At 36.1% G+C, this 14,155-nt stretch overlaps 1 protein-coding gene across 2 annotated transcripts in view; it reads right to left on the bottom strand.

Moving 5' to 3' along the window:
• The window catches only part of PRIM2 (DNA primase subunit 2), a 349,495-nt gene that overhangs the window by 127,898 nt on the left and 207,442 nt on the right, over positions 1-14,155 (bottom strand). For both annotated transcript variants that reach the window (XM_060615833.3, XM_060615834.3), the window contains exons 9-10: positions 11,757-11,829; positions 6,775-6,960 (exon numbers count right to left, since the gene is read on the bottom strand). In XM_060615833.3, coding sequence (XP_060471816.1) covers positions 6,775-6,960; positions 11,757-11,829 — 259 coding nt within the window. The remainder of the gene's footprint in view (positions 1-6,774; positions 6,961-11,756; positions 11,830-14,155) is intronic.

The following is a 14,155-nucleotide window of genomic DNA, read 5'->3' as shown; positions in this document are numbered from 1 at the left end:
TCATAAATATTCATACTCAATACAATTAAGTCCAAGAATAAAAACCCTACCTTATGAAACTAATATTTTGGGAGTCAGGTATGCCCTAAAATAATTACTCTGCAAGATCATTCATAACAACAGAATATTCCTCTTGGAAATGGTTGATATTTTAATACAAAAATCCCTTATCCTGTAGTACAATATGCACCCAAATAAAAATGGTATTCAAATATACTGACAAGGTAAAATCCAAAAAGAAGCCTGAAAAAAGCAATTTAAAAATGACAACATCCCCAAATCTCAGCAATTCCCAAATTAGCTGGCCAGAGAAAAAAGCCCTCAGTGAATAAATAGTAAATAATGAAGTAATTATCAAATAATAAAAACAAATAATAGAAGCATGAACAATGCTTTGACTACCTTTCCCTCATTTCCTGTTCAGTGTACATTATTTTCCTTCCCTACCTCTGTATTCATCCATGTCATTCACTTCTTTCAAATCCTAATTCAAGACTGATGTCCAAGAAACACTAACACGATCCACTTTAATAACTTCCTCTAGCAATACTTTCCTCTCACCAATCATGTTTTGTAATTGCTTTCTTGTTACTTCTATCTTTCAACTCACCTTATTACCAAGCAAATGGAAATCCTAAAGCAAAAACATTTTTAAAAAATTAATGTTGGCCCATAATCAGAAATCCTTATTTAAAGAAGCCAAATTCATTTGAACCAAGTGGAAGTGCAGGTGGAAATTTTGTTCAAACTATTTCTCTTTGTCAGTAAACCTTCATAACATCCCAGATTCATTATGCAATTTTAGTAAATATTCAAGCTTATGAAAGTATGTATATCTAACTAAACTACAGTTATCAACTGACTATACAAAGATGACCTAACCCCAGTCAGAAATTACCTATCTAGCAATACCACCTCTTACTGGCCTACTAATCCATCCATCTTTAGTAATTATGTTAAAATAAAAGCCTGTATCTACAGACTTCATCTCTAGCCACAATTCTACTTTTACAGTTCAGATTTCTACCACCTAGAGCAGAGGCTACACTCTCTTACCTAACATTTCTCTTGAAACACAGTCCACTCAACATGGAATTCCCTTGCAACTTGACCTGGCAAATATGACATCTCCACTGCATAACACATTCAGTTACTATTCTCCTTCCTGTCAGCCCCTTCCTATGTTTTACTACAGAATCCTATGACCATCTCAACCATGGCAATTATCATACTGAATTTGTATATTTGCACTTATGTTTTTTCCAGGAGGCTATAAAGTCCTCATAAAACAAGGGCTATGTCTTTTTTTGCAGTATCTCCAGAACACTTACCCATGATGAAATACAATCTGTTGAGTAATCAATGCAAAGTAAATGGATTAAGTATGTATGTGTATACACACACACACATGCATATTTCTTTGTACTTTTAATGAGAATCAGAATTTGACTACTATACTTTGTATATAACTGTAACTGAAACTATATTTCTGGACATTAAATAATAGTGATGATAACTGGTTACCACTTCCTTTGTAGTTATATATTCTTCCAACCTATAATTTTGATTTAGAAAGATACATGTAAGACAACAAATTTGGTTAGCTACTAAAATAACTGTTAATATTTCATAACTTGTTAGAAATATACCGCTACCTAAAAAAGAAACAAAACAAGTATTTTCTCATACACAAAGCCACTTTCTAAAGCTTAGGCGGAATCTACCATGTATTCACAGTGCAGCGATAACAGCACTGTGGCTCAACAGCTAACATCTAACATCTAACAGCTTACAGGTCCTGTGCTAAGCCCTTGAGACCAAAAGTGGAAAAGTCATAGTCCCTCTATTCAAGTAGCTCAAAACCTAGTCATAAGACATACATGCAAACAAAGATATTACAATTTGTTAACAGTTCTAAAGATGGTATGTGCAAAGTGCAAGTACACTAAGTGAAAGTACACTATCAATACTGATATTCTATATAGCAGGAGAAAAATGAAAACTGCAATTACTAAATAAGTAAGTACAGGACAATAAACTAAAAGCCCTATCCTCTGCTATGATAACCTTTAAAAGTTCTTAACCTTTTTTATACCACGGACCACTTTTGGCAAGCCCATGATGAGAAATCTCTTCTAGTTTATAAAATAAATAGCTTATATAGCAAATTTCAGGTTCTATTAAAATTCTTGGTTTAATTCAGCTTCAAGTTCACTATAAATGGAATAAAAGCACATTAACAAACAATTGTGTAAGTACTGTGTTCTGAGTTATATGAAGGAATTTGGGGAAAACATGCAATTTTCTAGTTTTCCACGGATTTATTTGTATGGAGACTTATTCTTCAGTTCATTCAATAAACATTTATTGAGTGCCTATTATAAGTCAGGCACTGTTCTAGGTGCTTGGACATGCAACAGTGAACAAGACTGACAAGATACCTGCTTTTATATAGTTTTTCTTCTAACTGTAGGATATAGATAATAAATTAAGAAACAATAAATATAAAGTAGTGATAAGTGCCCAAAACTAAAGAGTATAATCTGGTAGCAAGTAACTGGTAGCTATATAAGGTGGTACCTCTACATTACTAACACCATCTGCTGGAGACTGTATGCTAGTCTGAAAAAAATTTAAAGAAACAGGAAATAACCAATCCAAACTAACAACTCTGGATAAACAGATGGCTACGTTTTGCATACATAGAAGCACTGACTTAATACACTGAATTCCCAATAAAAAATAACAGTGAGCATCAGAACCTTAACTTGCTTCCACAACTGCATTAGTACTATTTAAAAATGTTTATAAGATAAAACAAGAAACTGTAGACTGTAATACAAAAACTGCTAAACCTTAGTAAAAGATATCTCGGGATTTGCTACTTTAATATTTATACTCTAGATGACAGTTACAAAAACTAATACATGCAGCTTTAGGTTATTTTACAGTCAGCAAATTCCCCTCCAACATGAACTATAACTTTAGATTGAAAAGTATTTGAATACTGTGGCTCAAAAGTGCTGGAGGTACGAATGACTTCTCTGTTGCCTCAGAAGCAATGGCTAAGTCCCCATAATTTTTGCTCAGATGTCCAAAGCAATGTATCTCAAATAATGTACAATGAGGACATATGCATAAAGAGAAAGAAATCAGATATGTGGTATTTTGGGAAGCAATAGTATAGAAGAATTTCAGTTGAAACTGACTCTATCACCACAACATACAACAGAAGTGACTGAATGTTCCAAATCATTCCTAGCTTTAACACCAAGGTCCTTTAATTGGAGCACTACAAAAAAAAAAAAAAAAAAGCCTAATATACTTCATTCAAAATCACTCTCTGTAAACAGTATTTTAAGCCATCAATTTTCTATACTTCTTAAAAGGAATATTTTTAATTTTATGTGACAATAAATAGGTAATCAAACTGAAGAGAATATTTTAATAAACTCAGGGATACTAAATGACATTCCGTTGCAAAAATATGTGAGAAGATATAATTGAGAAAAGCATGAACATTTATTTACAAGTACAGACTAACAACACTAGACAGACACAGTAAATTATAAGTGTAACTTAAAATCTTCAGTCAAAATAATTTATTTTCTGTAATCAATAATAAGCAAATGAAAATACAGACTGCAATATATTATCTAGAAAGGTAAAAATTATTTGATTTTCTTTTACAATAATTTTTGAGGAAACTACTTTTACACTGCAAAATAAAAGTTGCATTTAAAATCGTTTTTCAAAAACACTGATTTAAAATAATTAAATACTGACGACATGGATATATAGACCATCCCAGACACACATAAAAGAAGGTGGTCAGTGAACAGGTGCACAAGACAAAGGCCTAGCACTTGCAGCAAGTTTCCCTTTCTCTCCCTTTCTTCTTTCCCCTCTCAGTTTACAGCACAAACCAAGCTAAAATGCTAGCTCAACTTCTCTCTCTTTTCAAAATCAAGGCTCATAAGCACTTATCTACTATGACAGTTAATTTTATGTATCAATTTAACTGGGCCACAGGGTGCCCAGACATTTGGTCAAACATTATCCTGGATGTGTCTGTGAGGGTGTTTCTGGATTAGATTAACCTTTGAACTGGTACACTGAGTAAAGCAGACTGCCCTCCCCAGTGTCAGTGGGTCTCCTCCAATCCTCTGAAGTCCTGAATAAAACAAAAAAGCTGACCGACCCTCCAGTGAGTAAGACAGAATTTCCTCCTGCCTGACTGCTTTGAGCTAGGACATGGGTTTTTACTGCCTTCAGACTCAAACTAAAACACTGTCTCTGCCTGGGTCTCAAACCTGCCAGTCTTCCAACTGGAACTATACTATCAGCTCTCCTGGGTCTCCAGGATGCCAACTGCAGATCTTGGGACTTGTCAGGATCCAAAATCGCCTAAGCCATTCAATATAATAAGTATCTTTTCTCCTTCCCTCCCTCCCTCTGTTTCTCTTTTGATTCTGTTTCTCTGGAGAACCCGAATACCCTTGCCCACTTAATACATCAAATTCCTAATAAAAAGATCAAAAAATATTTTAAAGTAATAATATATAATGATGCCAGTGACAGAGCAAGATTCTCATAAAGCTTGATAAGAGTCTAATTTAAAACCTTTTAAATAGTCATTTTGTGTAACATGCATCAAAACTTTAAAGCTGTGTATAGTTTTTTTACCAGGTAAATTTATTCCCTGGTGAATATATACAGAGGACATAATCAGAGCTATAATCAAAGATTTATGTGCTGAGGATATTGGTTGCAATAACATTTATGACAGAGTCAAAAAGACACAACGAAATGCCCAGTAATAGGGGAATGATTAAACAAATTCTAACACGTTCAAAGGATGAACTGTCATGCAACTCATCCAAATGATATTTTCAAAAATCATTCAACAGGGGCGCCTGGGTGGCGCAGTCGGTTAAGCGTCCGACTTCAGCCAGGTCACGATCTCGCGGTCTGTGAGTTCGAGCCCCGCGTCAGGCTCTGGGCTGATGGCTTGGAGCCTGGAGCCTGTTTCCGATTCTGTGTCTCCCTCTCTCTCTGCCCCTCCCCCGTTCATGCTCTGTCTTTCTCTGTCCCAAAAATAAATAAAAAACGTTGAAAAAAAAAAATTAAAAAAAAAAAATCATTCAACAACCTGTGGTAATTAACGTTAAAAAAATGTCAACTTTTAAAACACAATATTCTAGCTAGTTATCTACACCCTGGAGAGAAAGGCTAAAGGTGATAATAGTTATTTCTGAATGGAGAAACGGCAGGTAAATTTTTCTGTATTTTTCACATTTCCTATAATCAAAACATGTTACCTTTAAAATAAAAAAATATATAATAAAGGTCTAAGAAACATTATCCAAAACTGTGTTTAAAGAAAACTATTAAATGATAAGTTTAAGATTCTTTGAAAAATTCACAATAAAGCCAGTTTTAAAAACAAATCTGTAATATTATAAAATGATCTGAACTTTTTAAAAAAGATAAAGCTAGAGATGTGTTATAAGCTGAGGTGTATCTTCCTAAGATTCATGTGTCGAAGTCTTAACTCCCAATGTGACTATATTTGGAGATATGGCATTTAAAAAGATAATTATGAGACACAGGCAAACTAAAAAAGCAGACTCTTAACTGTGTAGAACAAACTGATGGTTACCATAGGGGAGGTGGGTGGGGGAATGGGTTAAACAGGCGATGGGGACTAAGGAGTGCACTTGTTGTGATGAGCACCAGGTACTGTATGGAAGTGCTGAATCACTATATTGCGTATCTGAAATTAATATCACACTGTATGTTAGCTGGAATTTAAATAAAAACTTAAAAAATAAAAATAAGAAGTTAATTAAAGTTAAATAAGGTCATAATGGTGGGACTCTACCCCAATATGATTGATGTCCTTATAAGAGGAGGAATAAACATCAGAGAAGTGAACAGAGAGAGAGAAAGGGTCACGTGAGGACAGAGCAATAAGGGAGCTATCTGGAAGCCAAGGAAAGAGGCTTCAGGAGAAACCAAATCTGCCAACACCTTGATCTTAGACTTCCAGCTTCCAGAACTGTGAAAAAATAATTTTTTGTTGTTTAAGGCACCCAGGCTGTGGGATTTTATTATGGCAGCTCTAGCCAACTAACAGAAGACTTAATAAAGTGTCATTATGAAATTTACTTGGTAAATATTCTTTGTTCTATATAATTTATCTTTTCTAAGAAAAAGCAAACCAACAAATAAGCATTAAAGAACTTAATTCATGGCACACAAGGGACAAAAAACTCTATTTCCAAAATAAAATGTTATTAGCTAGTACTACTGAAGAGAAATAAGGAATAGGAGTGGGGATCTGAGTACTATGAATAGATTGAAAAGCAGTTCTCGGGTTTCTAGTGATTAATGTCTAACTAAAAATGCTCAATGAAAGATTCTGCAGAAAAAAATTTAAAAACATCTAAAATTGTTTTTGTTCTCAGTATCTCCTAGTTCAGTCTTATAATGGCTATTGGCAGTATACCTTCAGAGACAATGACTCTTAAGCATGACTTTACCACTTACAATGCTGTTTCAATCTCATCCTTGAATTAAACTTTCCCAATCTTTTGTTTAGAATCTATTAGATTAATATGGGAGTTTTTTACCAATATGAAATTGTAGACACATTTATCTTTTAGAATGTTCAACTATATTTCAGAGGTATATTTAAAAAATAGACCAACAGACCTTAAGTTTTCAAACCAAATTAAAATTTCAGCTACTGTTGTGAGTTTTCAAAATTACCTTGTCTGGATCCATCTTTCCTCTGATAAATTCCTGCTTCCAGAATTGCAATGCCTGTTCCAGTGTTAAACCAATGCCCTTCAGGAAGAGGCCATACTGCATTCGGCCCCCATGACGAAGATGGTGATTTTCCCGCAAAGCTTTATGTAACTGTCGCATGCAAGGTGGGAAGGATTTGGTAGAAAGCTACGAGAAAAAGAGTTTTTTGTTATGTGGAAGGTTTACCAGGTTCCTCACAATAGCTGTTGCAAACTCAATCTAATTTGCAAACTGTAAATTTAGTCTAATTAGAATAAAAACAAAAACTATAAGAAAGCATTTTTAATGCAATTACAGATGAACTGTTTTCTTAACATTTTTATACTGATTGATTACATGTTGAGATGATAAAATTTTGGATATACTGGATTGAATAAAATATATTATTAAAATTTATTTCACTTATTTATTTTTCATTTTTAATTAAATTTTTCTTTTGAGGTAATTATAGATTCACATGCAGTTGCAAGAAAATAATACGGAGGCACCTGGGTAGCTCAGTCAGTTACCCAGGTTTCAGCTCGGGTCATGATCTCAGGGTTCATAGGTTTGAGCCCCTTATCAGGTTCTGTGCTGACAGTGAGGAGCCTGCTTGGGATTCTCTCTCTTTCCCTCTGTCTCTGCCTCTTCTGCGCTCTCTTTCTCTCTCTCAAAATTAATAAATAAACTTCAACAAAAAGAAAACCTTTTTCATTTATGGTTTCAATTGCATTCTCTTTGACTTCCTCAATATCCTTCTCCCAAGACTTAATTCTCATGCCCTCACATATTTTTTCACAAATTCAACTCTCCCAAAGCAGGAGCAGGTATCACTTTGTTTGCCTTTGCTGCTCCCTCTAGGGACCATCCAGTTTCTTTATCCTCTCATCTTAACAACTTTGAAATTCTTCCATCCCCAACCTAGTCCAGCCAGGCCTCTATCCTCCCTTGTCAGGTCTACTGTTTTCATGTGTTCCTTCTTGTATCTTCATACTATTACCAAATTATTTTTCTTAAACATTTTTCTAATCCAAAAACACCAATGAATATTTAACCTCCTTAGTATGAACATTCAAGGTTCTGTCAATGTCTGTAACTAGCTACTTTTCAATTATGTGCAACAGAACAAATAGGTATTAGGTGGCTTGGGAAACAAGAAGATGAATACAATGTAATTTTCCCCTTTAAATCACTTACACAAAATAAAAAGAAACAGTCACTATTATACAACTAAAACTCACATAAATCAATCTTATAATGGGTGCTCTAACAAGGGCATAAATCAAGTGCCATGGAACTAGGGTAAAAAAGCCCAGTGTGTTACCATACCAATATGAATCCTTTGCTCCAGTCAGTTGGGTTATTCCATGATCACATGGTCATGTTTTGTATGTTCCTTCTCACTTTTGTCACTCCACTGGCCCTGCCTCGGGTAAAACCCTTCCTACTTCCCATGCCATCTAGCCAAAGCCAAGCCATTGGTCAAGACCCAGTTCAACTTCAGCTTCCTTTGGCACAATTCCTTGAACACTGTTTACTCATTCAATCACTAAATATCTACTGAACACAACTCTGTGTGCAGCCTTGGGGAACTAGCAGTGAACAAAGAAGTCAAATACCCTGTCCTCAAAGAACTTACATTCAAATGGGAGAACAGACAATGAATGCAGACATAAAGGTAACATCTAATTCCAAAAACCTTGAAAATAAAACAGATTAGTGGGATCAAGTGTGAATAGGAAAGGAATACTTTAGGTGGCCAGTAAAGCCTCTCTGAGGAGTGGGCATTGCAGCTATGATCCTATTTTAAGCAGGATTCCAGTCAAATGAGATCCAGGAATACTGCTTCAAGTAAAGGAAACAAAAGCAAAGATCTTGAGAAGGAATGAACATGGTGTGCTCCAGAGATAGCAATAAGGTCCAAGTGGTCCAAGTGGCTAAACGTGTGAATGGGACAGAATGGAGAAGATGAAACTGGAATCATGAGTACACATGGCATTAGAGGCCATAGTTATAAGTTTGGATTTTAGTCTAGATGTGACAGAAACTCAATACAGGGTTCAGATCAGAAGACTGACATGATGTGATAAACAAAGAGAACTCTGGCTGTTGTGTAGTGAACAGATTATATACGGAAGCAAGGAAGATACTCTGGAAGTAATCCAAATAATGGAAATGGAAAACATACAGTCTAGGTTGGCAGCAATGGAACAGAAAAATGCTTATGGATAATGAGCAAAGGAATTGTAAGACCAGAGCATGGATGAATTATCAACATGGATGTTGCAGAGGCCAAGAACAGTAACAAGAGTAATGCTAGTGCAAGAGACCATGACAGCATGCTACAGTCACCCGTGAACAAGAGCAGGAGACGGGGACGCAGGCAACAAGGAGAACTCTAATGGGATTACAGGGCTTTAAAGGAGCTATAGCTCTGCTAATTGAAGGCAGGAAGGCAGAGAAATGGTTTGGAAATGGTAACATAGACGAAGGAAGACACATCTCATAGCAAATTAAGGTGTGTGTGTGTGTGTGTGTGTGTGTGTGTGTGTGTGTGATAGAGAGAGAGAGAGACAGACAGTCAGACAGACAGACCAACTGACCGAGAGGCACAGGAGAAACAACATCATTGAGAGAGCCAGATTTCAATGAGAAGAAAACTCTAAAGAAAACATTTGAAGAAGAAACTGAGAATATCAAGGGATGTGATAATGACATGCTGTTATAAGGACGAGGCAGTACAGATAGTTAGGAAGAAGTACAGATAAAGATACATCTTAATCAATTTAGCACAGGGTCTCAAGCATAGACCCACAGATATGATCATCATAGCACTTAAGATAATTTATCATTATATTGATGATTTATTATTTACATGTTGTCTACCTCCCTCATGTAAGGTCCATGAAGGTAGAGGAATTTTCTGTTTTATTCACCTCTGTATCCACAGCACAGTGGCTGGTATGTAATTGATGGGTTCAATATATATTCAGTAAATTAATGATTTCTATGTCTTCCCACAGTATCCAGTGAAGTTCACAGTTGCTTGTGAATGGCAAAACATCTTGATTGAATCAGGAATAGAATTAACTTCTAACCATTCACATAGTATAAACACAAATCATATGGCACAGAGGAAGTGTTAGAGATAATAACTGTTTGAGGAAAGTAAAGGATGGGGCATCCTTGAGAACAAATTTCAATTCAACTGTACAAAGTGAGCAATCCTTATGTTATTTCGAGACATATTAACTGCAAGTACTTGATTATAATTTTTCCAAACAGGAAGACAACCTATTCATTCTGGTCTCTAAAAACTCCTGGTCTCTCCCTACTCACCTTATTCTTATTTCCAAGCATTAAAATGTCAATGTATTTTTAATTTATTGTAAATAATTTGGTAACTGTCTAAATAAAGATTATTTATGGCTGGTTTAGTTTCCCTTTTTGGGGTAGAGCAGAAATTCTACAATGCATTAAAAAGAAAAACTCTATAAATTATAGTAAAGCATACTACTCTTTCATTCTACAACAGAACCACAAAGTGAAGTTGAAATGAGCTGTCCATTAATCTAGTAGCAACACAAGCATGGGAGCCTATACTTAGTGTTAATGAAATCAACTGTAACCTACCAAAATTCATATGTTGAAGTCCTAACCACCAAGACCTCAGAATGTGATTGTATTTGGAGTTGGGGGTCTTTAAAGAGGGAATTAATATAAATGAAGTCATGCGTGTGGGGCCCTGATCCAATGTGACTGGTGTCCTAAGAAGAGGAAGAGACACCAGGGATGCACAAGCACACTGGAAAGACCACGTGAGAACACAGGGAGAAAGTGGCCACCTAAAAGTCATGGAAAGAGGCCTCAAATTTGCCAACACCTTCATCTCAGAATTCTAGCCTCCAGAAGTGTGAGAAGATAAATTTCTGTTGTTTAAAGCATCAGTCTGTAGTATTTTGTTATGGCAGCCCTAGCAAACTTAGCATTTTCCATTTCTCTTTTTCTCAATGTATAAGGTTGGTGTGTAGGTAGGTGGGTGGGGCATTCATTTACTCATTCATTCATTCACTCAATGTATTTTAAACTTTTTTAAGTTTGTTTCTTTATTGAGAGAGAGAGAACAGAGAGAGAGATAGCGTGTGCTTTAGCAAGTTACTCAGACTCTCTATCCCCCAGGTTTCTGATCTTTCAAATGGAGATAATAATGCTTGCTTTTCAGGGTTGATAGGAGATTTGAACTAAAGTAACTTCTGTTCCAAAATCTGACATATGGGAAGTAATCACTATTTAAAACAAGTAACATCTGCATGTCTGAATAGCACTTTGCATGTGCAAAGAGTCCTTACCTATATCCTCTAATTACATCCTTGTTTATTTATTTATTTATTTAGAGAGTGAGAGCGGGGGAGGGGCAGAGAGCGAGAATCCGAGAAGGTTCCACACTGTCAGTGCAGAGTCTCACACAGGGCTCTAATTCACGAACCAGGATACCATGACCTGAGCCGAAATCAAGAGGTGCTCAACCAACTGAGCCACCAGGATGCCCCTATTTTAAAGTTTATATATTTAAGTAATCTCTACACCCCACATGGGGCTCGAACTCATGATTCCAAGATCAAGAGTCACATGTTCTTCTGACTAAGCCAGCAGGCGCCCTTCTAGGTATAAGGTATTTAAATACAAACATACAAATACCATTTAGCTATCATCACCTAAAAGAATACCCCTTTGGAAAAACTGATTAAATTCTGTTTATCAGAATGCAAATAATTTCCTGATTAAGTTTGATTTTCCTATGATTACAAAAATTCACCTGTATAGCACATGGGACTTCCTTTAAAAATGGCTGGCAAGCAATAAAATGAAATTCTCTCCCATCTCCTCACCCCAAAATAATCTTTGAAGAAAATCTGTGCTTCCTCATTGACAAAGGTTCAAGTTTAGAAGGATGCGATGCTTACCGAATCGATCTGATCCAAAGAAATCTTCCCAGCATTTCCCTGTGTACTGTAATCTTGACCAGTGTAAGAATGACTAAAATTAAAAAGAAGAAAATATTAAAATAGGATTTTTACAACATATTTTAATCATTCCAAAGGAAATTTATTCTGATACAGATTAAAATCACAATAAGACATTTTACATATAAACGTTGGCAGAAACATAGCCAAGTATTTTAAAGGTATTTAACAGAATACATTTAAGTAACTTACTCAAAATAATACAAAAATATAGTGACCATCTGGATCTCCTGACTTCTAAAGTGTCATTTCCATTTCTTAGAAGCATAATGCAATTTATTGTTAAAGTTCAAGTCTCTACTATTGATCCCTTATTAACAACAGGGCAGTAGAGCAAGGGATACACTGGAGCTTAAATAAGGAACCATCACTTACTAGTGTGGGTCCTTCAGCAAGTTACTCAGACTCTCTATACCCCAGGTTCATTATCTGTCAAATGGAGATAGTAATGCCTGCTTTGCAGGGTTGATAGAAGGTCTGAACTGAAGTAACTTCTCTTTAAGGACCTGACATATGGTAACCACTGTTTATTAAAACAAGTAACATCTGAACAGCACTTTGCACATGTGCAAAGAGTCTTTATCTATATCTTCTAATTACATCCTTTTTTTTTTTAATGTTTTATTTATTTTTGAGTGAGCACAAGTGGGGGGGGGGTGGGGCAGAGAGAGGAGGAGAGTGGATCTGAAGCAGGCTCTCAGCTCACAGCAGAGAGCCCGATATGGGGCTTGAACTCACAAACCCTAAGATCATGACCTGAACCAAAGTCAGACCTCAACCAACTGAGGCACCCAGGTGCCTTCATCCTTACTTTCTTTTTAACTTTATTTATTTATTTTGTGAGATCATGACGTGAGCAGAAATCAAGAGTCCAACGCTCAACCGACTGAGCCACCCAGGGACCCCAATATCCTCTAATTACATCCTCACAACAACCCTGAGAGTGTTTTAACCTTACATTTAACAAATGGGGGGCCAGAGGAGTTAGAGACTTGTAAGATCAGAAGGCAAGTTTACAGTGCAGTGGGAATTCAACCTTTTATTTCTCAATTCCCTGTTTCTTGACTATACCACACCATCCTCTTCGTTGCTGTATTCTCATTTTCCTGTTGTATTATTTACAAATTAAGAAACAACATGGTATATACCATCTAAAGCCATCTAACTTCGTAAATTTTCAGCTTCTTGACACAATGCCCAACTCCAACACTGATTCAGATGCAGACATTCAGGAATGACACAACAAACAACAGCTGCTAGATTACACAGAAAACCACAGTCAAACCAAGGTTTATGCAGACTCCACAACTAAAGAAAAATTCTGAAGTAGCACTACAATCCTAAAGAATTCCAGACTCTCTACCTAATACCTGCTCAGTATAGACTCTTGCTGCTAAACAACACACACACTCGAGATGCTCTGTAGAAAGGCTATTATTCTTGCAATCAATCCATCTGCTGATTAAACAATGGGTATGAATTATGAAGCAAAACCAGAGTGTATCTTGGGATGCTGCAGCCACTGCCTAGGAGACTGTTCCAAATGTAGATTTCCCATCCCGAGAGTTCTGCCTCCATAGGCTAAGAATGGCCTCAGAATTAATCTGAGAGCAGGAGGAGCAGAATGCCAATGAGTAGTACAGGATGATCCCAATCTCTAAAATACATTTTCTTGCCTGTGGTATTATTTCTCCTTTCAGTAACATATTTCGGACAATTAATGTATCATTGGATTCTAACCATTCTGTTTATCATAGTAGCATGGCATACAAAACTCATGCTAAATTAAGCCAATAGTAGCCGTCATTTAATTTTAATATTTCACATTTTAATATACAGTATAACGGAGAGTTGTTTCAGTGAAATCCCCCAAATAAAAACCTACTTCACTTTCCAACTTATATTACAGTAGAGCAAAGAGGCAACATGAGGCAATGGAAATAGCAGTAAGCTAGAATCTAGAGATATACTCTTGTTTTTTAATCATTAGTTTGGCAAACTGGGGCAAGTCATTTAACTGCCCTGATTTGCACTATCCTCATTTGTAAACAGAATTAATAATGCCAGGCTTGTCTAACAGAAATACCGGAGAAATGAAATGATATATTCAAAGTGCTAATTAAAATTGGTAAACTGTATTTTAGTACACAAAGAAACTGCAGTCTTGACCACTAAGCACAAAAAGACAGGATGGGAAAGGAGGCAGCATGATCCTACAGAGGAGCCATCAACCTGCTAGGAGGTACTGGGACACTGTTGACCTTTACAAGCTTCAGCTTTTCAGTCTACAAATACTGTTTAGGGTTCCTGGGTGGCATAATCGATTAAGTGTCTGACTC

The sequence above is a fragment of the Panthera onca genome, chromosome B2 (assembly GCF_046562875.1).
Source record: "Panthera onca isolate mPanOnc1 chromosome B2, mPanOnc1 haplotype 2, whole genome shotgun sequence".
Classification (NCBI taxonomy): domain Eukaryota; kingdom Metazoa; phylum Chordata; class Mammalia; order Carnivora; family Felidae; genus Panthera; species Panthera onca.
Note: the sequence above shows the minus strand (reverse complement) of the source record. Positions and strands in the feature narration are given on the sequence as shown.